The 21962-nt window shown below is 42.3% G+C and overlaps 9 protein-coding genes across 9 annotated transcripts; 5 read left to right on the top strand and 4 right to left on the bottom strand.

Annotated features, from left to right (window-relative positions):
* Positions 1 to 329: 329 nt before the first annotated feature.
* K450DRAFT_223612 (uncharacterized protein) lies at positions 330 to 3614 on the bottom strand. The gene is made up of 11 exons (XM_051586085.1): positions 3008 to 3614; positions 2867 to 2938; positions 2712 to 2800; positions 2556 to 2646; positions 2341 to 2488; positions 2186 to 2270; positions 1389 to 2118; positions 1228 to 1329; positions 1024 to 1150; positions 726 to 947; positions 330 to 659 (listed from the first exon to the last, which is right to left on the bottom strand). The coding sequence occupies exons 1-11, from the start codon at positions 3392 to 3394 to the stop codon at positions 424 to 426; spliced, it is 2289 nt and encodes a 762-aa protein (XP_051448431.1). The 5' UTR covers positions 3395 to 3614; the 3' UTR covers positions 330 to 423.
* A 400-nt stretch (positions 3615 to 4014) lies between these two features.
* On the top strand, positions 4015 to 7439 carry K450DRAFT_223606 (uncharacterized protein). The gene is made up of 6 exons (XM_051586084.1): positions 4015 to 4523; positions 4613 to 4963; positions 5036 to 5141; positions 5233 to 5281; positions 5346 to 6397; positions 6495 to 7439. Exons 1-6 carry the CDS (start codon positions 4055 to 4057, stop codon positions 7303 to 7305), a joined length of 2838 nt encoding a protein of 945 aa, XP_051448430.1. The 5' UTR covers positions 4015 to 4054; the 3' UTR covers positions 7306 to 7439.
* A 158-nt stretch (positions 7440 to 7597) lies between these two features.
* On the top strand, positions 7598 to 9591 carry K450DRAFT_103661 (uncharacterized protein). The gene is made up of 3 exons (XM_051583926.1): positions 7598 to 8442; positions 8525 to 8580; positions 8653 to 9591. Exons 1-3 carry the CDS (start codon positions 7827 to 7829, stop codon positions 9469 to 9471), a joined length of 1491 nt encoding a protein of 496 aa, XP_051448429.1. The 5' UTR covers positions 7598 to 7826; the 3' UTR covers positions 9472 to 9591.
* An 18-nt stretch (positions 9592 to 9609) lies between these two features.
* On the bottom strand, positions 9610 to 12003 carry K450DRAFT_223599 (uncharacterized protein). The gene is made up of 4 exons (XM_051586083.1): positions 11862 to 12003; positions 11595 to 11782; positions 11390 to 11522; positions 9610 to 11298 (listed from the first exon to the last, which is right to left on the bottom strand). The coding sequence occupies exons 1-4, from the start codon at positions 11946 to 11948 to the stop codon at positions 9784 to 9786; spliced, it is 1923 nt and encodes a 640-aa protein (XP_051448428.1). The 5' UTR covers positions 11949 to 12003; the 3' UTR covers positions 9610 to 9783.
* A 288-nt stretch (positions 12004 to 12291) lies between these two features.
* Positions 12292 to 14335, bottom strand: K450DRAFT_223597 (uncharacterized protein). The gene is made up of 6 exons (XM_051586082.1): positions 13890 to 14335; positions 13607 to 13793; positions 13217 to 13539; positions 13000 to 13144; positions 12845 to 12937; positions 12292 to 12765 (listed from the first exon to the last, which is right to left on the bottom strand). The coding sequence occupies exons 1-6, from the start codon at positions 14129 to 14131 to the stop codon at positions 12523 to 12525; spliced, it is 1233 nt and encodes a 410-aa protein (XP_051448427.1). The 5' UTR covers positions 14132 to 14335; the 3' UTR covers positions 12292 to 12522.
* A 74-nt stretch (positions 14336 to 14409) lies between these two features.
* K450DRAFT_223593 (uncharacterized protein) lies at positions 14410 to 15668 on the top strand. The gene is made up of 3 exons (XM_051586081.1): positions 14410 to 14707; positions 14780 to 14821; positions 14926 to 15668. Exons 1-3 carry the CDS (start codon positions 14554 to 14556, stop codon positions 15369 to 15371), a joined length of 642 nt encoding a protein of 213 aa, XP_051448426.1. The 5' UTR covers positions 14410 to 14553; the 3' UTR covers positions 15372 to 15668.
* K450DRAFT_223589 (uncharacterized protein) lies at positions 15260 to 16739 on the top strand. The gene is made up of 6 exons (XM_051586080.1): positions 15260 to 15416; positions 15490 to 15670; positions 15740 to 15879; positions 15951 to 16224; positions 16291 to 16470; positions 16536 to 16739. The coding sequence occupies exons 2-6, from the start codon at positions 15530 to 15532 to the stop codon at positions 16668 to 16670; spliced, it is 870 nt and encodes a 289-aa protein (XP_051448425.1). The 5' UTR covers positions 15260 to 15416; positions 15490 to 15529; the 3' UTR covers positions 16671 to 16739.
* On the bottom strand, positions 16523 to 17993 carry K450DRAFT_223580 (uncharacterized protein). Its single transcript, XM_051586079.1, has 5 exons — positions 17647 to 17993; positions 17495 to 17549; positions 17219 to 17391; positions 16976 to 17148; positions 16523 to 16912 (listed from the first exon to the last, which is right to left on the bottom strand). The coding sequence occupies exons 1-5, from the start codon at positions 17684 to 17686 to the stop codon at positions 16808 to 16810; spliced, it is 546 nt and encodes a 181-aa protein (XP_051448424.1). The 5' UTR covers positions 17687 to 17993; the 3' UTR covers positions 16523 to 16807.
* Positions 17994 to 19501: 1508 nt separating this feature from the next.
* K450DRAFT_223568 (uncharacterized protein) lies at positions 19502 to 20337 on the top strand. Its single transcript, XM_051586078.1, has 2 exons — positions 19502 to 19829; positions 19922 to 20337. The coding sequence occupies exons 1-2, from the start codon at positions 19728 to 19730 to the stop codon at positions 20270 to 20272; spliced, it is 453 nt and encodes a 150-aa protein (XP_051448423.1). The 5' UTR covers positions 19502 to 19727; the 3' UTR covers positions 20273 to 20337.
* The last annotated feature ends 1625 nt before the right edge of the window (positions 20338 to 21962 follow it).

Genomic DNA, 21962 nt, shown 5'->3' with positions numbered 1-21962 from the left:
AGTAAAATCACGTGCATTGAATTGCTGATATTACAGGCAGTGCAGACTACTGAGAAAGAAGGCAACCATCATGAATAGTGAAGATGGTAATCCCAGAGATATACAGCTCATATTTCCTTTGTATGCTAAAGAATTAACCATGGAAAATGCAATCGAAATCACTAGAAGATCGTTGCGCCACCACTTCTACACCCTCAGACTGATATACGTGGCCGAAGGGAATCACGATACGTCATGGCTGATTTGCATGCTCTCTCAACTATCACCGATTACAGTTCAGTAACATAGCTATGAAACATGAATTTTGCTATTACGCTGGGGGGGGTTTCATTTTTTACATATGTTCAAAGCTATCAGATACACAAGGTCTGAATCGATACCCTGCCCTGATTTTTGGTTGGTTTTGACTTTTATTTTCACAATTTAGGCAAGAAACTCATGTGCAAGCATTCGGGTCAAGCCGAACCGAACAGTCTCATAAAAGGTATCAATCATGTCCGCCAAATCATGTTCTGTATCTGAAAGACTGTCGATTCGCGTGCTTTGTATATATCGTTGTATGTTTTTGAAATAGGCAGAGTTTCCTCTTGAGAAAACCGTTAGTTGCTCTAGGTAATGCAGAAGTTGGAAGGTATCGTCTTGGTTGAATGATGCATGATCTACAAAAAGAGAGATCATTCAGAACACTGTAACTGGATAGTGAGCACTTGATTATGACTACATACCTTGGAATAGTGGAAGGGCATCGATAAACAGAATTGGCCAAAAGTCTGTTCGTGAAGATGGTAAATTGAATAGTCGTAACAAATGTTGGCCTGCAGCTGCGTGGTCGCCTTCGGCTAGCAGATCACGCAATTGAGCATACAAGAGCAAAAAATCGAAGGATCCACCCATTGAGTCGCTGTTGCCTTTGATTTCCATCAGTTCCTTTGCCGTAATCAATTCTCCTGTAAACGAAGCTCAAAACATCAATCCTGCTATTTTGTAAAGATATCTCCTGATGAGCCATTTCCTTTAACATACCACACACTAGATAGGCGTCCAAAATCTGATCTGAAATTCCAACAACACTGGCGGTATCATTTGCTTTTTGGTAATATTTTACAGCTTGAGTAAAGTTTTTCGTCTTCACACTGCCCTTTGCAGCAATCTATTAAATTCAATGAAGGATAAGGTCAGTTTAATTATTCTCTATTGAACATGTCTGAATGTGCTATTGTCTCTTACTCGGCAGATGGTTTTGTATTGATCATCGAGGTGGAATCGTTGACATGTATCTAGTAATCGAGAAACTGTCACATCATCCGTTGTTGGTACACGCAGAACAAGCTACAAAAGGGTAGGTCAGTCATGATGTTTCAAGCATAAACAATCCACTCCATACTTACTTCGCGCATCCATGACAATCCCTGGGTTGGACAAGTACTGAGGTAAAACAATGCGTGTTCCCAAAGTGAGCCATGTGAAAAGAGAGATTGTGCGTAATTGAGGATAAAGTACTCTCGAAGCTCGACATCATTTTCGTCCACCATTAGGCCTAAATTACTTCGAGTTTCCAACAAGTCAACCATTTCCATGAGGTCAGTCAAATGGGCAACTAACCACCAGTCTTCTGATGCGCAGGCAACAATTCCTTCATAAATTTCACCCAGCATAAACGCTCGACAAGCTTCTGCAGACGTATCGGAAGCATGTACTGGAAATGTTTTGTCCACGAGACGTACTACATCTGCAAGTTCCCGTCGTGCAGTTGATGGACAGGAATATAGAAGAATAGCAACAACAGCATCATTTCGATTGCTGCTGTATTTCATTATTGTATTCCTGTCCCCTGATATCAAATTGAGTGTATCAAGTGCATGAGAGAAGAGGCCTGTTTGATCGGTTTGAGCAGAGCCCTGCAAGGTGAGTTTGAAGTGCTCAACATCCTTGAGCCATTTGGATCGTTTCTTCATATATTTCGTTTCTGCAGAGGCAGAGTAGTGGCTGAATAGTTCTGGCATAGAGTTAAGAATTGATATCAACTCATTAATGATTTTGATAGATGGCGCCGGTATAGTTTTGATAGCATGGCCCAACAGAGTTGTCACCACTTGGGTCTGGCCCCGCAATATTAACCTTGATTGTTGAAAAACATTGAGTCATTGAAATAGAGAAGTTACATACATTTCCACAAGATACTCACTTATATACAAATTCCCAAAAATCGGGATGACTATAGGGATCTGGGTGGTGTATTATGCGCTGCGTATCATATTTCAAAAGTCCAGCTGTAAGTAAACAAGCAAATCAGCATTATGGTTTCCATGACACGCATTGTAATACAGTCAAACAAGTTACATTTGTCCGTCAAGTTCAACCACTCAACAAATTTCTTTGCTATTGGTGCTTCTTTATCATTTTGGAAATAGAGAATTTCACAGAGATGCCATATTGCCACAAATGTGCGAATCGTTTTTCGCTCCTGATCAACCTCTTTTCTGACATCCTTTGGAACCGATGTTGGGTTACAACAAGCCTTACGCTGGCGTTAACGTTGAATATTGATGACTTACTTGATTTAAATGCTTTTGATATTCAATAAGTTTTGTAGTGTATTCAGACGCATATGCATGTAGTGCATCCTGTTTGTAACTTTTGAGGTTTCTGCGAGACGGAGAAGCGTTAAAAATAGCGAAGTCGATGATACTGAGTGACTACCGTAAATTTACCCATTTGTGTGTCGTTTGCCGGTTCCGTTATGTAGCTTGTTGTTGGGACCGTGCAAATTTTCAAAAAGTTTGGCTGTGCTTTCATAAAACTGTAGTTTCAAGCAGATATTAATGCCATGCGACGATGGATTCATTCAGACTGTCTGAATACTAACTGCAAGTCTTCCTGGATACACTTTGCTCCAATCGTGCACCGTAATGAAAGCATCTTTACTATGGTGTGCTCTCTAAAACCGAGTAAAATGGTGAATAGTCTGTACAGAAGTCTGGTCAAAACAATATAGTTTTCTGCTTACAATTTCTTTTGGATATTTGGCAGCTTTGAACACGGCGGCTTGCGATGAAATAGGATTAAGAGTAGCAGTCGTGAACGTGTCTTTTGGTGTGAAGGAATTGTGACCCGAATTATGTAGCGTGGCGAAAGAAGCTGGTTCTATATTTTGTGAGGTGTTCAACGGGAGAGGTTTGAAGTTGAAATGAGCCTCATTCAGCTGCGATCCAGCCTGAGCAAAAGTTTCATTATTGTCGCGTCCACTATGTGCGTTACCGTTGACCTGATTTAGATCCGGAGGCAGAGAACCAAAGTTTGGCAAAGTAATGCCAGGTGAGGTTTCAACGTTATTGGTAAACTGTGACAGATCAAATTGGAACTTGGAATTGAAGTTCTTTGATTTGCCAAACATTTGTTCGCTCGTAACAGTTGACCTCGATCAATTTCACTAACTGCAAGCCTTTTTTGTGAGTTTGCCTTGATTTCCAACACCGATGTATTCAATGCAAAACCAGTTGTGATGTCATAGTACTCATTAAATTTTAATTTGCTACAATAAAGAGGGGGGGTGGTCTTGTCTCATGGAAAAAGATTTTATCAGTAAATTGCATTGCTTTTGCGTGCAATTTAACCTATGGTCGTCAATATTGTTTTATGAATATGACATCCATCAAAGAATATAACAAATGTATTTACATTTTAAGTCGTATTTCAACAATTTTTTATCGAAATGTTCGATTACTTGCAAATTGGCGTAATTCAGTGTCGCTGCACTAACAGTATTGGGGAAATGATGGTGCCATAGAACTTTCTGTGCTGGTTTTTTGTTGTTTCAAAAATTTCAACCTCCATCGCCAGGCTTGTATCGAAGTGCAAAAACTTCCCTGAACTTCTGTGAATTTCTAATTTGGGCAACTATGACACCAGCATCAAAGTTCTATAACAATCTTTGTTTAGACTCAAAAGCCTATTTTACAACCGGCCAAAAAATCGAACATATGTTGCATCCTATTTCTAAATTTTCCACCTCTTAAAACATTTCGCATCTCTTCTTCACTTTCTGCATGGGACCATGATATCCCCTTCGGTTCAGCCTTCCCATGGCTCCGATACCAACATGTCGCAATCAACAATATCAACAAATAACAATATGTCATCCTCTAGCGAAGAAAATCAAATACAAAACTGTACAAGCGAAGCTGGTTCCTTCCCAGAGCTATATCGAAAGACATTGTCATCGGTACCGCCCCATAATTATGGAAAATCAGATGCATTGAACTCTAATTTTGTGGAGCGCTGGGCATCGACGTCCCAGCCTGAAGATGACGATACCGATGTCGATGGTAATATCCCAATGCGGGAAAGGCACATTACTGACACCGATACGTCGTCATCAAGTGGACCGGGTAGCGGAGACATTCTGAGTGATGAAGACCGAGAACGGCTTGGTAGCATACAACGTGGTGAGAATACTGCCATTGTTGGATGGCTAAAAGATATTGGAAATCACAAAAAGCGACAACACCAGCATAATCATGGAGGTAAAATTTTAAATCCTAAAATACGTATGACGCCAAATCAAAGAACCTCCATATTAAGCCTTCACTTTGTAAATCATTGCTTGTTTCAGGTCATGACAAAAATAAGCAGCAATATGTATGCCCTCATCACAAACAAGTTCAAATCAACGGCTACCAAAAACGCAACGGTGTTTCTAATGTTCCCGCTCAGACAAAAAATAGAGCCGACGACGAGGTTGATCTTTCGGGGTTCGAAGACAGTAACAACAGTCAATACGATGGCATGGACAGTGCAACCGGTCCATGTATCGACAGTAGTGAGACTTCAGAGAGTACATCCTCTAAAAGTTTTGAAAGCGACCAGCTTAAGAAGAATACACCTCATCGTAATTTACGAAAGCGGCCGCGCGAAGAAGACTCCCCTGCATGCACTGATATAATCGAGGATCTTACTATAAGAAGTAAACATCTAATTTCATGACAACTACTCTAACTAGACAACTGAATTAACTAACACTGCATTCATCGTATAGACAAGAAACTGAAGAAGCGGTTGAAACGCCTAGAGGATCTGTATCTCGGTCATAGACCCCCAGCTACAAGCGAATTGTTTGAAGTCCGCTATATCTCAATGCCACAGTGAGTTACCAGATCTTCTTTTCTAGTTAAAAAAAAAGAAAACAAGAGACAACACATGCAAGAAGTCATCCTCATTAACGCACCTATATAGGCACAAAAAGCGTGAATTGGAATCATATTTAAGGGAATTTGCCACGCATGTATGTAGCCAGTCTCGCCAATATGAAAATCTATGCTGTCATTGCTTACCCTTTTCTTGCGCAGATTCGTCTAGACAATAGGTCTCCTCAATCCAAAAGCGGCACTAGCGGATCGTCGTCAGAAGGCTTAAACGAGCAACCTTCCCAAACATCGTTCAACTCAATGTTAAAATATAACAACGATTTGGCATCGCAAGGGCTTGCTCTAGAAATCAGTGATTCCCAAATACAACCGACACCATGGACACCTTCGCAGGCACTAATTTGCGAAGTCGCCAACGTAATAGAAGCTACCCTGACCAAGCCCAATTTGCAACAGCGTGATGTCATACGGAGTAACTCAATAGATGGCTGGTTACCACTACAGAGCCTCTACAAAGCCTCCAACGATTTGAACGAAATGAACATCCCACTAAGCTACCTCCGACATTGCTTACGAAGGGGTAGTCGTCATTTAGAATTAAGCAAAGATCAAACCAGAGTGCGTCTGAAACATGTCGTTATGACTGGAGATAGCAGTAACAAAGATACTGGATCTGACTCAACTGGCTCCTCCTTTTCTGGAAACAATGTTTATGGGTCGACATTTTGGTCCCTACGGACCGATGTTCAACCTACTCATAATATAAACCATGACGCATCCTCGAAGACAGCTGGACAAATGCTGTCTGTCAATCATGACGACAGTAGCTATTTCCGACCTTACACACCATGCTTTTCAAATCGAAATGTTGTTTCTTCTGTCTCCTCAAAAGAAGAGTCTGACCCATCACGAAGAAGAACGGACTCGTCAAATTGGTCGTCAGACGATCAATTGATCGCCAATATGACGGTCTCAGATGATTTAACTGATGAAAGCATGGACAAAGAATTATCACGCACACAGCCGTCGCAGAATTCCTACAGTCCCAACAACGATAGATTATCAACTCCGCAGTTTTCTGCTGATGTGACCAAAGTAGCTCCCATCATCTATGTTGAAGGGGGAACATTTTGTCTTGATTTAAGTCGGTTTCAAAAACCGCATGATAAGGGCCCAGAAGAAGATGATATCCCAGAATACGTCCGCAACAGCGACGCTGTTTTAGGAATGAGCTGGGACGAAAATTCAAAATGGTGAGTGAAAATTATAGAAATTGGCAGAAAAATATCGAAAATCGAAAAAAAAACTCAGATTTGCCATCTTCTTTCCCATTCCATTTGAAATCACCAGGCAGGATCTATTTTGCTGGAACTGCGAAAGTAAACGCCACACCCTTCGAGACTGCATTCAAAAATTCGACGATACTGTATTGTGCAGAAATGCATTAGAATTCGCTCGTAGATACCCTGATCATCAATGCAATTTTCGACGTTACTTCGACGAAACTCGATTGAGACAACAAGTCGAAGATATGATTGTTGGCAAGCCATCGGATGCACTGAAGGAAGCACTGGGTGTTTCCAAAGACGATCTCATAATGCCTTACTACGATAACATGATAAAACATGGCTATCCGCCAGGATGGAAAGGCGTTATTCGTAAAGACGTTCATAAAGAAGGCCACAGTATACACAAAGAACCTTCTAACGCCCAAGGAAAACTTAAAGTGTGGGATAACGGGCGACTCGTTCAAATCAGCGCCTATGATAATAACAGTTTACAAAGTGTACCTAACTCTGACATTGCCAAAGCTGGTGGAGACGATGGACCAGTCCAATTTAGGGACGGTACTAGCAAGCCTGTCGTGGATGGCAAAATAGGTTCGCATTACCATGCAGCTGTTGGCGCAGAACAACGCGCAAAACATAGCAACGAACCAAGGATCAAATTGGTCGATTACCCCGGACTTCGCTGGCGCGATGAAGAGTTTAAACCCACTAATGAATCGCAGACGAGTCAGACAGACAGTGGTATTGGCTCTTCTCATGGTGGATCTGAGGTATCCTTCAAAGTTTCTAAGGATCATCCGAATTTGCCAAAAGCAACCAAAATAGTTAACGATAAACGTGAGGATCAATCTCAACCTATCGATACAAACTGAACCTGAAAAACCATATATTAGTTACCAGTGCAATCTTATATTGCCATTGGTAACGCTGTAAATAGCATGTACAAAAATTCCTACATAGACCTTATTTTTCACAAAAAATAAAAAAGAAAATAATGAGAACACAATCTTTTAAATATTTTTTTTTAATGGAAAGATGATGAAATCCAGCGCATAAAGACATCACAAGCACCTGCTCAGGGGTCATTTAAATTGTAGGGGTTACTTTGGGGATGTTAAATACAGGCTGAAATACAGTGTGCAAGTTCATGGCCAGCTATCCAATGTTGTAGACCACGTTGTTGGTTTCAACATACAGAATGGCGTACAAAAGGCCAACCTTTTGATAGTTGCATTCGAGGCGGTCATCCATATGGAGTAGCGCCGCTGATCAATGGCTCTTTACCCCTACCCAATCTAGGGCCCGTAAATAAAAAGCGACCTTAACCACCAACGAATAGAGCGACTTGCTGTTTGCATTTCTTCCGCAGGAAAAAACCTATCGTTGATTTACCATGACTATCAAAGACCCTCTCGACATTAGCCAAGCTGACATTGATGCCCTTAAGCACCGCTATACACAAGCCGGTCAGGGTCACCTTTTTACCTTCTGGCATGATTTAACTCTGGAGCAACAAGCTGAGCTTTTCGGTCAGCTTGAGGACATAGATGTTGAACGCGTCAACCAGATATATAGCAAGTCAATCTCTGGAGGCGCAGTTACTGCAAGTGATAACTTGGAACCTCTACCTGACCACGTTTTCGATTCCGTCCAAACTGCATCTCCCGATAGTATTCGCGCATGGAACGAGTCTGGAATGAAGTTGATCTCTGAAGGAAAGGTGGCTGTCATTCTGATGGCTGGTGGACAAGGAACCAGACTAGGAAGCTCTGCGCCAAAGGGCTGCTATGATATCAATTTGCCATCTCACAAGTCTCTGTTTCAACTTCAGGCAGAGAGAATTTTGCGTTTGCAAAACTTGGCAAAGGAAATGTATGGTGTCAATTGCGAAAGCGTCATTCCATGGTACATCATGACAAGCGGTCCTACTCATGAACCTTCGTATCAATTCTTCAAAGCCAACAAATTCTTTGGTTTGAAAGAAGAAAATGTTACATTTTTCCAGCAGGGTAAGATTCGGTCGGACCTATAGTGGCTACTAAACCCCCTTGTTACTCTCAATCTAACGATATGTCTACAAACTATTTACAGGCACACTGCCATGCTTGACTATGGAGGGAAAAATCTTGTTAGAAACTAAGCATCGAGTAAGCTATTCTATAACGCGTTGCAAGTTTATAAGTCATCCACAACCTAACTTTTTTCACCTCCTTACTAAGGTTGCTATTGCTCCAGACGGCAACGGTGGAATTTATCAAGCTTTACATAAAGAAGGAGTCATCAAGTCGCTGAAAGATCGTGGAATCGAATTCTCGCACTGCTACTGTGTGGACAACTGCTTAGCTCGTGTTGCCGACCCTACTTTTATTGGCTATTGCGCGTCTAAGAGCACTGACTGTGGTGTCAAGGTCGTCGGAAAGAGTTCCCCCGATGAGCCTGTCGGTGTTGTCTGTCTACGTGATCAGAAGTATGGAGTTGTTGAATACTCTGAAATATCGCAAGAAGTCTCAGAAATGCGCAAACCCGATGGAAGTCTGGCATTTGGAGCTGCCAATATTGCCACACACTTCTTTTCCACGCAATTTTTGGAAAGAGTTCCAGAATTTGCTGATGAGCTAGAGTATCATATTGCCAAGAAGAAGATTCCTTCCGTAGATTTGAAAAATGGAGACCTTTTGGCACCCAAGACGCCAAATGGAATGAAGTTGGAATGCTTTGTTTTTGATGTGTTTGCCTATGCCCACAACTTGTCAGTGCTGCAAGTCAACAGACTGGATGAATTTTCACCTTTGAAGAATGCTCCTGGAACTGGTGTTGATTGCCCTGAAACATCACGTCGTGATATCATCGCACAACATGTCCGCTTCATTGAAGATGCCGGTGGTAAGATCATATCACAAGGCAAAGGTGAACATACCTTGGAGCTATCGCCACTCGTGACATACGCTGGTGAAGGTCTAGAAATCGTCCGCGGAAAGACTCTGAACACTCCAGCTATCATTGAATCCAGGGAAGACTTGATTCGTTGTTTTTTGTGAACCTTTAAATTGTAGGTCAGTTGAGTCCTGCTGTGATGAAGCTCAGTCAGGAATCTCATTAGCGAATATTCCACATAACCAATAAAGATGGATGCCACCAGTGGCAAATGCAACCTTTTATTTTTTGGATATTGGTGCAGAAAACTAGGTCATGTACATACATAGACTCATTTGAGAATACAAACGCTCTGCTGGCTTCTCTCTTTCTAATTCACATTTTAAAGTAGATTTCTTTGAGTTGATCTTTTATTTTCTAATCAAAAGTATTCACAAGTTGCTAATAAAAAGTAATTTTCCCGTTCCTTACAGCTCTCATGATAAATTTTGCAAGAATATTCGTCGAGCGTTCGTATTGTTACGTCCTTTACGCTCTATCAAATTCTCCATCTGATTTGATGTACCTTTCAGCAGCGTATTATCATCTTTTTGACTCCACATCAGACGAGTCAGCTCTTCTCGATCGCGTTGAAGCACTTCATATCGAGAGGAGGAAGACCAACTATTTGACTGCCGAGTTGGTTGATTCTTTTGCTTCAAGCGCATTAAAAACGCGCGCGCAACATCCCAGTCACCACTGCTGATCCGCAAGGTAGTCAGTACCTGCATGGCATCCTTGTCAGAGTCCATCATTAGACCCCTTAGATCGCCAAGCCAGCGTCGATGATCTTGATCCTTAACATCCTGGATGCGCTTGTAGGTGTGCAGCTTCATCGCACTGCTGATATGCCTCGCTTCTTCTGCCGCAAATGCAGTAATGATGTGCCCAGTCAGTGCCGGAATTTCGGACGATGCTCTAGCTGACGGAGTGATAGGGTCTTCAGTACGGTGTCTTGGTGGTGTTTGGTCCGATCCGCCTTCCCGCTGATTTTGCTTATATCGTTTGAATATTTGTGTGCTGTTTCCGTCGTCATCGTCATCAGAGTTAATATGAAGCCCTGAATCGCTATCTACTTTGCGCTTTGGTTGTTCATGCCCCTTAATCCATGCATTATCACTGTTCACCGATGTCCGATTTAAATCATGGCCGTATGGAGAGTATGAGGGTATAGATTGACGATCATGATGTGATATTGTATGAGCACTTAAATCTTTATCGTGGTCATCAACGGTTGAGGACGGTAATGAAGGTTGGTGGGTTGTCACTTGATGCACGGATTCAGTAACGTTGCTTTCATGGTGGATTTGATCTTCATCTGCCTCTGTTCTACTATTGCTATCTTGTGGAACGGTCTTATCGTGTTCAGCATTAGCAGCTGTAAGATCGATGACGTCCTCTTGTGATGCGGTAGCGACATCCATTTGCTCAGTGTGAGCTTTTGTTTCAAGGTCTTCCTTTGAACTGGCATCCATTTTCCTATTCATTTTTATGCGTATTATGTTGCGGCGATCTGGCTTTTCAAGCAATTCCTCACTACTAGTTGATGCCCTTTCAACAATAGAACGGCTTTCAATTTCCTTTTGCTGATGGCCACTTACAAATAGCGGCGACTCTTCTCTGCTATGATTTGTTGTAGCTTCTGATGTGGAGTCCTTTTTGCTTTGGCTTCCTTGCGTTTTTCCAATTTCAGCAGGCATTGAAGGTTCGGAATTTGAAGTATGGTTTGCATGTAGAGAGGTAGCGACCGCCAGTAATTCTGAGATAAAGCCTTTGGATCCATGTGACGGAGAGCTTGGCTCTTGATCGCTAGTATCGTCTAGGTCGTTGTCTGACTCTCTTGGTCCAACCGAAGCGCCTGTTGCGAGCCTTTTCTTTTCTTCTCTCGACAAGTTCTTTTCCATATACCGAGACCAGTGGTTCTGCCATGATTCAGCAGTGTGCTGTGGATGCTAAAATTACAACATAAAAAGTGAGTTTCCCGTCCCAATCTCGTTAACAGAGAATCATTACAACTGTCTCACACGTGTGTATCTAAATTACCTTATCACTCAATATTTGGAATATAGAAAGACCTTTCCGTAGTCGAAAGTTTTCTACACGCATCACCCAATCTCGCAAAATTCGCTTGTCTTTCGTCGTATATGGATTCCTTCTTTGGATAGCTGATTTGGGACTAGAACTTCATTTGAATACACGATATTAATTTTCAGCCGAGTAGGAACTGAGCAAGTATCATTGAACTCACCTATTCTTGTTGGGGTTATTTCTTGAAGGCTTTTTAAATTGGTCAGTGGACAGTACTTCCTTTCTGCGGTCACATTCGTATATATATTGAGGATCGACCTGTCCTTCCGATCCCCCCGCGGAATCATGTCCACCTATGCGAATGACATGTTCCTCAGTATGGGACAGTGTCAACGATCCACCATTGTTCTATAACTTTGCGTTAATGCATTTCTGGCGAGAATGGCAGCGTGTAGCATTCAACAAGAGAAATTCCTCAACAACATACCTTAATGAGCTTCACAAGGTGATCTTTTTCAGGTTCGCTGTCAGCGATGTAGAACTGGAGATCCTTAAAAATACCAGGTGTTGGCATAACGGTGATTCAGGGCCTTGTGCCGGTGAAACAACTGAATGGCAGACGAGGAGAGTCACGTCGAGGAAAATCTCCCAAAATTTTAATGGTGTACCTATGCCAGAGGCAATTTCGGTTTCACGAAGTGATAATCCATGCTCCAAAATCAACAAGGACAAAGCTAACGTTTAGTCGGCCATAAGCATTGACTTTTATGAAGTACGATTCATGCTGATTGTTATAATCGGAGCAAGGAATTGTGGGTATGAACCACTTTTTTTTCGAAATGTGATTCTTTCTTGCTGACTTGCTGTCCATGATCACGATAACTTATTTATGGATAAGCATCCCATCATGAGACGCGCCGAATTCTAGTTATACTTTCATACATTCGTGTTAGCTTTTATTTCACAATTTTGAACAATGTAAGGGTTTTCTACTGATCCAGGAAAGATTTGAAGTATGACATTTGTGTAATCCACATATACTGATATGTGTTGTAAGGTATCCGGCCAACAAAATAGACCGCTCCCTTTCACAGGTTGCCATCTTGTCGCTTGCACCCGGGATCAACGTAGGCGGACGCATACAATCGTTACATGAGAATTTCATTATGGAAAGAAGCCTTGAGCTCCTTGTGGGGCAGAACAATACAATTTCGGATAATAATCTCGTCCTTAACAGAGACCTCCTTTCCGAGGATGGTGATGCTTTGGCTCTTGATACCGTTCTTGGTCACCGTTGTAGAGTGGCCTTGAACAGGGCTACCTTCCACACGCGCCCATGCACCAATACGGCTGTCCCAGCCAACAACAGCGTGGAGGACGCAGCTTCCAGACTATTTCAAAGAATAAGTAATGTCAGGTTGGATAGAGTCGTAACCTAGAAAAAACCGTAAGAATGTCGACGAAACTTACGTTTACAACAACATTGTCCAAGACAATGGCATCCTTAATACGCACACCCTTTCCGATAACAGCACGTGGCCCGATGGATACATTAGGACCGATCTGAGAGATATTAATGAGCAATTTCACAATGTCTTGTACATAAATTCAATATCATTACGTACCTTAGCAGTTGGATCAATTGATGCAGATGGGTGGATATAAACAGCACCGACTATCTCAGGGCCATTGGGTTGCTTCTTTGCCAAACGCTCTGGTGCCTCTGCAGCGCACTGCTCAAGGTAGGCTGCGTTGGCAGGTACGGCAGATCTGCAGGAATAGGTTAGATGACTGACTCTGTATGTTCCTTAACCTGATCCCAAAATTTAGCGAAATATTTACCCTGCAGTCTTGATTTGTCTCCAAAAGTTTTGTGTTTCAAAAACATAAAGCTTTCTTCCCTCTGACAAAGGTCGTAACAAATCTTGTTCAAGACGGAGGCGATCATCGGGAGCTGACCAGAGGTAATCGTTTTCTTCATGAGCGTTCTTCTTATTATCAAGGGCATTCTTGATCTCGCTGAAGACAGCACTATCAAACAAGTAAACACCGCACGAGATCAAGTCAGAAATGAAAGAGTCTGGCTTTTCAACATAATGCAAGACTTCATTGGTTTCTGGTCGAGCAATGAGACAACCAAATTTGTTGGCTTGCTCACGAGGAACCTAGACAATGCACAAATATAGGATGAGATCAAACGAAGCGATCTTCCACCATAGTAGTTCTACTTACCTTTGTGCCAAGAAGAGTGCAAAGACCACGATGCTTAGAGTGAGCATCGAGCATACCTTGCAAAGGAAAGGCACACGCGATATCAGCATGGATGACGAAGAAAGACTTTGGGTCTCCTCGAAGAATTTCATCACGGAAGTGATAGATGCCTCCAGCGGTACCAAGAGCTTGATATTCACGAAGGTAGCTGTAGTGGATCAATATGTATTAGAGGCTGGCAGGAGACAAACTCGGGACACCACGTCAAACTACGCAGTGCTGCCACCGTACTCGAAACACGTACCGAACGTTGATGTTGGGGTAGTCAATTGCAGCTTGGTTGATGAAGTTGGCAAAGACATTATCCTCAAAGAAACCAATGATGAGAACTTCCTTCAAACCTTCGATCTTTGCTACAGCAGCCAAATGATGAGCAATGATCGGAGCGCCAGCAACAGGGAATAGAGGCTTTGGCACATTCAGAGACAAAGGGCGGAAACGAGTTCCTCTCGATGGGCCGCCGACTAGAATAACAGCTTTGTGCATTTTGTACAGTTGTAACGAACGTAGCTTTGTACAGGGCGGGAAACGTGGTACTTTACTGGAAAGTTGAATTTCATGAAGCGGGCTAGCGGACCTCAAGTGTCAGCCAATGAAAGAGAGCTTCCTGGCCGTCAATTTACTTTAGTGGACCAAAAACTACAGAATCTTGTATGGCAAAGTAGACACACGGTAGGGTTCCAAGTTTGGGTGTGCTTTTCGCTGCTTCATAAACGCTTGCGATGCTGTGTTATATTTTACTTTGGCGGAGAGGATATGTGGACGCCAGCATAAGTATTATGAGTTAATACCATGTTTGGTCAATCAGAACATGCTTCTAGACTTTTAGCGGCGTAGCAACTCCTTGTCTCGTTCCCAAAATCCGAACAAAAGCTCCACAGTTTGCGTTTTATTCTCATCTTCAGATCATGAGTAATGTCAGCTCTCAAAATGAGCCCCGTATGTCTCAAATACTTCCCACTGTCAAGTGCTCTGACTGTGGACGTCAAGTTGAATTGAGAAAACTTGCCATACACTTGTGTTCTAGTGTTCCTCCTGTCCCATCCTTTCCTAATACCAGAGGTTTTAGAATATTCATTACACGGATTTCTGTTCAATTGAATTAATATTGACTGCGCTTTATTCGTTATGTAGGCGTGCCGGCTGCCAATCCACCACCACCACTTGACAATCGAGGTAAAAAAAAAAACTTGTGTGTCAATATTTTTGTGCCACTTTTGAAGGGGCAACAGAAAATATCCGTTTGTTATCATGATTATATTGATAAACTATCCCTTTAGATTACAAACCGAAGCCTGCACCTGTCGATAGGTATGCTCCGAAAAATAACTATGAAGGCTATGGTTCTTACGACACACGACCGACCCCCGATCGAAAACCTGAAGCGTACCTGGCTCCAGATAGAGCGCGCCCACATGACGTCCAGTCGGCCCCACGCTCACCACGAAAACCTGCCGCAAATGATTACTACTATGGTCCAGAAAGCAACACGAAAAATCCTCCAAGGGAAAGGGAGGATCAGAGGGACTACTATAACGGCGGTATTCGTAAAAATAGCACTTCTCCTTCCCCTGCTCATCGCCAAGTGCCGGCATACGACCCAGAACCCACTCGCTCACCTGATAACTACGGAGCCTCACATCAACAGAAGAGAAGCGAAGATCCGTATGGGAAAAAGGATGATTCCTCTTACACAGCTCATGGCTGGTTCGATGACGGTAAGTAATAGTGGGTGGCATGGCATGGCATAGGGATCGTTGATACATATAAGGCAAGTTCATTAAAGTTTTTTGGCTTACCTTACGTACAACAGAGGATTATGAAGATATTTACAACCCCACTAGCGATAGCGGTGGTGCGTTGGATTCTTTGGTGAATGACTTAATGTCGAAAATGTCGACAGAGGACCAAAAACCGGCGCCCAAGGCTGTTCAACCAAACACTCCACTACCTGTTGCAAATAGTTGTTCGGCGTGCGGCAAGGGGATTTCGCGTAGTGAACAAGTGGTGAACATGGAAAGTCGGGTAAGGAAAGAGATATGGAGGGATTTAGGTATACCGTTTCATGGTCACTAAGAATATTTGGGCTTGTAGTGTTATCACCGTAGGTGCTTTCACTGCGCTCTGTGTGCGGTTGAGTTCAACGATCGGCAAACATGTTACGAACATGAGGGAAAGCTATTCTGCGAACGAGACTACCGTGTGGTCAAAAAGAGGGTTTATTGTTCCGGGTGGTAAGCAAGAATTATCTGTATAGGTGAAGTGAGTAAATTTTGACAACCGATACTGATCGATCCTCACACAGCGACAAGCCTCTTACTGCACATCAAGAAAGCATGAAAGCTCTCGGAAAACAGTACCATGTTGGACACTTGCAATGTTACCATTGCAGACAGCCTCTCAATCCTAAAACGATTGGTTTGGTAGAGCATCAAGGTCGGGTGTTCTGCAGAGAGGATTTCAAGCACCTTTTCTTGCCAAAATGTCGTAGCTGTGGATTGCCGGTAGAGAAAGAGGCCGTTTCTGCCTTGGATGGAAAGCTGCAAGGAAAGTGGCATCGAAATTGTTTCGGTTGTCAGGTGAGATATATGCGTGATACGGTGGAAAAGTGATTTTAAATGGCCTGCTAACGTTCAGAGCCATAGACTTGCCACAATGCGTTCCCCGATAATACTTTTTATGTCTACGACGGTGCACCTTATTGTAAACGACATTACCATAGACTGAATAATTCGCTCTGTCGATCGTGCGACGAGCCAATTGAAGGTCCATGCGTACAGACAATCGAAGGTTGGCGTTACCACCCAGTTTGTCTCTCATGTTCGGTATGCATCCCTCTTATTATTTTGAAGCTATGACGATCCAATTCTCATGATTTGTTCACGTCTAGGTCTGCCGCATTCCGATCACCGATGTATACTACATTCACGAAAATAGAACCTATTGCGAAACACATATGCTTCAATTGCAGCGCTCGCGGAACGTTCGCGCAGAACGTAGACAAACCATGTTCAAAAACCTGTAGATATAGCCTTTTTAAAAAATTTACTGCCGTCCTATATTTTTCCTTTTATGATAATTCTGTGTTCTTGTAACTGTTCTTTTTGTTTTTTTTTCTACCGTAAAAGTAAAAAATGATATCCAATCATTCTTTTCTCTTATTTAAAGTGAAGCCAAGTAGAGGGTGATAGCAGCAGAGCTACCCAAGACAGCATAACCAGTCTTGTACACGCCATCGACGGTCAAGAAGCGGCCAGTATCCCAAATCTGAATAAAAAGATTAGTCAATTGGATACGGAATGGAAAATTTTCAGTTCCGTAGGTACTCACCAAATGTCTGACACCGTTCAAGCAATGGAACACGAATGGGAAGGCAACGGTGGTCTTGATACCGACCTTCGCGACGACAGGAAGAGAAGCAACGGAGGCGACAATTGCTGAAGTATCAAAGTTGTATCCAAGGGCGGGAAGAGCAAGGTATGAAAGAGCACCAACGTAAAAACCTAGTAGTTTGCTTTGGAGGTTAGAATTGAACTGATGTGGCCGTATTATCCCACGGCACGTAAAACTCACCAGCACCGACAGCGCAACCGGTGATTCTGTGAAAACCAGACATAAGCCAAGTCAGCTGAGGTTGGTAGATAGTCAAATGGGGAGATTTTGGTCGAACTAATCGCTGCTGTCTGAGAAGCTCGGATTCAGCATCAGGTGACTGTTCCATTGTAGAAGGGGTAGCACGGAATGCTCTATTGTCGTAAATGGAGTATATGCCAAATGATAGTCAGAATTGTAGCATCAAAAGCATTGGTGTTTACGATATAACGGTATCTGACAAAAATTGGATCATACCTGATGCCAGTGGGAACGGCAGAGGCATTCTTGAAAAGGGCAGTTCTAGCCACGTCTGTTGAATTCAAGTCATTAATGAGACGTGTGAGGTTGAACAAACTTTTGTGAAAACTGCAAAACTTAAGATTCTTTTCATATAGCCCTTTACTTACTCTGAGCAACGATGCTGTTCACGGCGCGAGTAGCGAACATGTTCGGTGTCTTTGGGATAGACTTGTTCTTGCAGTGAGGCCTGGCAATAAGCGGACGATTTTGCTGACATCACGGCTTTACGGAAATCACATGTCTCAATTGCTCAGCGGCCGAGATTTTACGAAGCACGTGACTGCCCTGATTCCGATGTTTGTAAAGGAACAAAGAGAGAAATATCGGCTTGACAATCGAAAGGATTAGTTTGCAGAACCTCTTATACCTGCTTTTTCAATTCTTATGAAAAAGGTACGATAAAGGCAATATATACAGTGAAATGAACACCTGAGCATACAAAATTTGCCCTACCTTAAAATGCCTAGAAATAGATGGTAGCCTTAAGTTTCCAATTGATTCGAAGTGCAGCAGTAACAGTTAGGCTCAAAGTGAGTTTGTATGATGATGCCATCTCAATATTGTAATCTTTTCCTTTATTTAGGTTTTGTAGCAGTTTAATCAGGTCCTTTGACTAATGAAAATCGCCAACAAACGGGTCTTGCATTTTTTCAGCACCTTCTACTTCCTTACGATTGGGCCGCCAGATCACGCGATCTTAAGTACTTTCGTAGAGGACAATGATCTACCACCTTATTAAGCACGGCTTACGGCTCGCCCTACTTATTCAATGATTTGATAACGCTAATTAAGGTTTGTGATCAGTCGGAAAGTAGTTCGGGTTACGTGCAACATACCTATTCGGATGACCGAATACTTTTCTCTTGTCTGTAGTAATGTGTGACAGACAGTATTTGCTGTGACGTTTTTGATCGAAGTTCCCATTTTCCCAAGCTTTTGGGAGAGATGGTTGTGTCAAATATTGAAAAAGTCAAGTTGGCTCGAGATATTATCCTTCTCAGGTCGTACCTCGGACATTGTCGGGAATATATGTGAAGACTAGTATCTTCACTGGTGAATGAAAAATTGACCATTGATGGGTGATGCAGCTCGATAATTGTTAATTAGTATGTCTGAGAAGCTCTCCTCCCCTGAAACTATTGGTGCTAAACGCGTGGTTTGAAGAGGCATGAGTACTGTCTGTGAGTACGCATTAGAAGTAAGGTTGCAAGTAAATTGTTGGATGGGGAAGCATTCCTTACGACAAATCCTACATGACGGTCAATGCATCCCCAGTAGATCAGAAGCTGGGCTATAGTTCACTGTGTTCACTATGATGTTCTCAAAAGATAAATTTCTAAGCGACATCACATCATACTACAAATGATATTAAATGGACCGTCCCAGATCCTATCCCGCAAATCGGTGTGCAATAATTCCCATCAGCTGAGGATGAACTCTGAGAATTTTCTCACTCATGGCCATGCCAAGCCCGAACAGCAAGCAGCGGCGATCATCTTGGTGATCAAGTTAAAACGTCACGTTGTCATTTAGAAACTTTATCAATTAAACTACCTTTAAGTCTGATTGTTGGTTCTTATGGTGCAGCATGATAAAGCAAATCCCATTTATTACGCAGTTGAGAAACTTTCTAGCACTGCTGCTTTAAAAGAAGATAGTGAACTTCCCCGAGAACATAGATCATCTGCGATTTCAAGAAGCTTTTTTGTAACTTGTAGATTATATCAGTTGGTACCACCACATGCATGTGCCAAAGTATTTGAGAACTTTTTTTAAAAAAAATCCTGTCATGCATCGGTTTGACTCCACCCTGACCGAGCAATCATTCGATATTTGCAAATAGGAAATAGAATTTTGTGCCAGTTTTAGTCTGCAGACTAAACGGTATTATTATCTTTTTAGGCGCCAGCTTCCACAGTCAGCACCTACAAAGGGAAGAGCGAGCTCAAACTGGAGTCGAATGATGTTCCGTCATTGCCTTCTTGCTCAAAAAAAGTCTCCAGTTTTCCAAATTCTTCTTCTATTTAGTGCTTTTTTTGAGCTTATAGCTTTAACAGCTCATCATGAATCTGAGATGTTCTGGCGTTGTAAGACAAATAGTAGTACCTCGCACCACATTTGAGGTTATGTCCACACCACCTCCACCAGCACTGTTACGTTTCTATGCTATAAACCTAAGCATACGAGTATGTCTATCGTTATCGCATGCAGTGTAAACCTGGCCCGTGCGCTCATTGTCTTCTACCAACCATTCTCAAATGTTACGGCTCATGATAAACTTACAGACGTAGTATGTTGCAACTCATGTATTATGTGGGTCCTGAGGTTACCTAAATAATCTACCCAAATTTTCAAGTAGTAACCTGACTTTCTCATTTCTAGTATCCCCATACAATAAAAGGAACCGCAAAGAAAAAAAACTCTATAATCCATAATCGACGTATTTGGTTTGTTGGGTGTGGCAGACGAGCGCGAACCTTTTTTTTTTTAAGACTGTCTTTAAAAGCCGGCTACCACACGGAAAATTTTACTGCAACAAAAATTTTGTTCCTTCGTCTTGGGTATAACATGGATTCGCGCAGACCACGACCAGTCAATCCAATACCACCTCAAGTGCCACCTCAACCTCAAAATCCTCCAGATACCACTCATCCTCCAAGACCACCTAGAGCACGCTCCAGAATGTCTTCAGTCAAACTAATGCTCTCTTCACTGTGGTGTTTTACATCTTGATATTTTGCTATCAGGAACTAATTGCACCAAAATTACCCAGACTCGAAATTGTCCAACACACAATTACAACATATTTCGTGGTAACCTTGAAATAGATCAGAAAGCACTCCCCGTTGAAGTTGTAAGACATTAACATTCGTGCTGCACACCTAAACGGTCGAGAAACAGCCGTGCATCTGACTTCAAACTCGATACCCTGGCCATGTAAATATTAGCTGTAACGAATCTTTTCGTTACAAAAAAAGACTTTCCCTGATGCATTTTCCATGCTTTGGCTAAACCAATAGAAGTTTCTCGGCATAATAAAAAAGAGAGTAATGTCATTCTCTCGGACTTAGCTATTGTCCCACACGGTCTGAAAATGGGAAGCCGTCGGGTGCTACGATATGTTGACACTTGTCTTGCAACACCGTGTGTTGCATCACACTGGTTACTAGGAAGCTATGCAATCAGCTATTGGCTCACCTGATTTTGTTTGAAAATAAAAAAAAAAAAAGAGAGAGCTAAAAATGGCGCAATCCCTACATCTCCAATATACAAGCAAACATCCTCCGGTATTATGAAATCAATTGAGATGTATTTTTCACCTATATGAGCGGATCCTAGTTTCTAATTGTTCTTTGAAATTGTTTACATCCAGTGTCATTTTTGAGCACCAAAAGCAGTAATGTACCTCGCTTTTGATGATTCAGAAGTATGCGAGCCAATGGTTTGGAATCGATAAGAAGGAACTCTATTCTTATAATATACCCTTGAACCAGTTGACATCACGTTGATTTTTTACAAGCGCAGTATGGCCATTAGGATTATGCGTATCAACACCCTGCCGGCGCCATTTTCCTTCGTGGCTGATTTGTGTACACCACACATGTCACAAAAGCTCGCATCGCTGGATATGGCAGTATAGCGAGATTTTCAGGAAACGAAAGAGATAAAACAGAAAAAAGTAACTTGGTGTAATGGGTACATTTAAACTTGCCTACTTTCCGACTTAAAGATCGGGCAAGAAGCGCTGCATTCCCTGCTTTGAAGGTGACCGGATATAAACCAAATTGAGATATCGCGTCATCCAAGGGATGGGCGATCAGGTACCCTGCTTGGTATAGCAACATTTTCGTGTAGCATAAACCTTTTTTCATCGGTCACACACAGACGAAGTCAACCAGAAACCAGTTTGTGCGATGGGCGTAAAGAAACTCATTTCATCCAACTTTGAAGCTAGCTAGCTTCGTAAAAAGTTTAGTCGCTAATTAACAAGTGCAAGTAAGGCAGCGCACCAATGCATCTTGTTTCTTTTACCGCGTCACGTCATGGAGTACAAATAACGTGTGCTGTCGCATTCTAGAGCCCACAAAATCGGATGTCTCTCGCTCACCTACAGTTGGAAGTTATACGTCGGCTGATATCGATAAATGGTATTCCGTCAAGTGATCGATATAATTGTAATTGTTCCGATTTCTTTCTACACGTTTCTTTCTAAGTTTTTTCGTGTGAGCGAGCGCTTCGAAGCCGAAAAGAATTAAAAATTTCTCTCGAATATTGTCAGCAAAAAAATTCTCGATGTCATTGCTTTCGCTGTGCGTCAGTGAAGAAACAGTTACGTACCCTCTATTAAGATTTTTGCTTACAATTGCAAGCCTGCAAGTAAATTTTGTTGACGTGCATGATATCAACAATAAAAAGCTGCATT

This window comes from Umbelopsis ramanniana (genome assembly GCF_025399195.1).
Source record: "Umbelopsis ramanniana AG unplaced genomic scaffold K450scaffold_5, whole genome shotgun sequence".
Lineage (NCBI taxonomy): Eukaryota > Fungi > Mucoromycota > Umbelopsidomycetes > Umbelopsidales > Umbelopsidaceae > Umbelopsis > Umbelopsis ramanniana.
This window is presented reverse-complemented; position numbering and strand designations above follow the sequence as displayed.

Coding starts and splice junctions, on each gene's coding strand:
- K450DRAFT_223612 (XM_051586085.1), bottom strand. CDS start 3,394: ATGTTTGGCAAATCAAAGAACTTCAATTCCAAGTTCCAATTTGATCTG. Junction 1,330..1,388: donor GATTGTCATGGATGCGCGAA/GTAAGTATGGAG, acceptor ACCCTTTTGTAG/CTTGTTCTGCGTGTACCAAC. Junction 1,151..1,227: donor AATACAAAACCATCTGCCGA/GTAAGAGACAAT, acceptor TGAATTTAATAG/ATTGCTGCAAAGGGCAGTGT.
- K450DRAFT_223580 (XM_051586079.1), bottom strand. CDS start 17,686: ATGTTCGCTACTCGCGCCGTGAACAGCATCGTTGCTCAGA. Junction 17,550..17,646: donor GAACAGCATCGTTGCTCAGA/GTAAGTAAAGGG, acceptor TGAATTCAACAG/ACGTGGCTAGAACTGCCCTT. Junction 16,913..16,975: donor TGAACGGTGTCAGACATTTG/GTGAGTACCTAC, acceptor CTTTTTATTCAG/ATTTGGGATACTGGCCGCTT.
- K450DRAFT_223597 (XM_051586082.1), bottom strand. CDS start 14,131: ATGCACAAAGCTGTTATTCTAGTCGGCGGCCCATCGAGAGGAACTCGT. Junction 13,794..13,889: donor TACCCCAACATCAACGTTCG/GTACGTGTTTCG, acceptor GATCCACTACAG/CTACCTTCGTGAATATCAAG. Junction 12,938..12,999: donor CAATTGATCCAACTGCTAAG/GTACGTAATGAT, acceptor AATATCTCTCAG/ATCGGTCCTAATGTATCCAT.
- K450DRAFT_223568 (XM_051586078.1), top strand. CDS start 19,728: ATGTCTATCGTTATCGCATGCAGTGTAAACCTGGCCCGTGCGCTCATT. Junction 19,830..19,921: donor ATGATAAACTTACAGACGTA/GTATGTTGCAAC, acceptor TCTCATTTCTAG/TATCCCCATACAATAAAAGG.
- K450DRAFT_223593 (XM_051586081.1), top strand. CDS start 14,554: ATGAGTAATGTCAGCTCTCAAAATGAGCCCCGTATGTCTCAAATACTT. Junction 14,708..14,779: donor ATCCTTTCCTAATACCAGAG/GTTTTAGAATAT, acceptor TTCGTTATGTAG/GCGTGCCGGCTGCCAATCCA. Junction 14,822..14,925: donor ACCACCACTTGACAATCGAG/GTAAAAAAAAAA, acceptor CTATCCCTTTAG/ATTACAAACCGAAGCCTGCA.
- K450DRAFT_223606 (XM_051586084.1), top strand. CDS start 4,055: ATGATATCCCCTTCGGTTCAGCCTTCCCATGGCTCCGATACCAACATG. Junction 4,524..4,612: donor ACACCAGCATAATCATGGAG/GTAAAATTTTAA, acceptor TGCTTGTTTCAG/GTCATGACAAAAATAAGCAG. Junction 5,282..5,345: donor TAAGGGAATTTGCCACGCAT/GTATGTAGCCAG, acceptor TTTCTTGCGCAG/ATTCGTCTAGACAATAGGTC.
- K450DRAFT_223599 (XM_051586083.1), bottom strand. CDS start 11,948: ATGCCAACACCTGGTATTTTTAAGGATCTCCAGTTCTACATCGCTGAC. Junction 11,783..11,861: donor ACCTTGTGAAGCTCATTAAG/GTATGTTGTTGA, acceptor GCAAAGTTATAG/AACAATGGTGGATCGTTGAC. Junction 11,299..11,389: donor TCCAAATATTGAGTGATAAG/GTAATTTAGATA, acceptor TTGTAATTTTAG/CATCCACAGCACACTGCTGA.
- K450DRAFT_103661 (XM_051583926.1), top strand. CDS start 7,827: ATGACTATCAAAGACCCTCTCGACATTAGCCAAGCTGACATTGATGCC. Junction 8,443..8,524: donor TGTTACATTTTTCCAGCAGG/GTAAGATTCGGT, acceptor AACTATTTACAG/GCACACTGCCATGCTTGACT. Junction 8,581..8,652: donor TGTTAGAAACTAAGCATCGA/GTAAGCTATTCT, acceptor CTCCTTACTAAG/GTTGCTATTGCTCCAGACGG.
- K450DRAFT_223589 (XM_051586080.1), top strand. CDS start 15,530: ATGTCGAAAATGTCGACAGAGGACCAAAAACCGGCGCCCAAGGCTGTT. Junction 16,225..16,290: donor GAAATTGTTTCGGTTGTCAG/GTGAGATATATG, acceptor TCAGAGCCATAG/ACTTGCCACAATGCGTTCCC. Junction 16,471..16,535: donor CAGTTTGTCTCTCATGTTCG/GTATGCATCCCT, acceptor GTTCACGTCTAG/GTCTGCCGCATTCCGATCAC.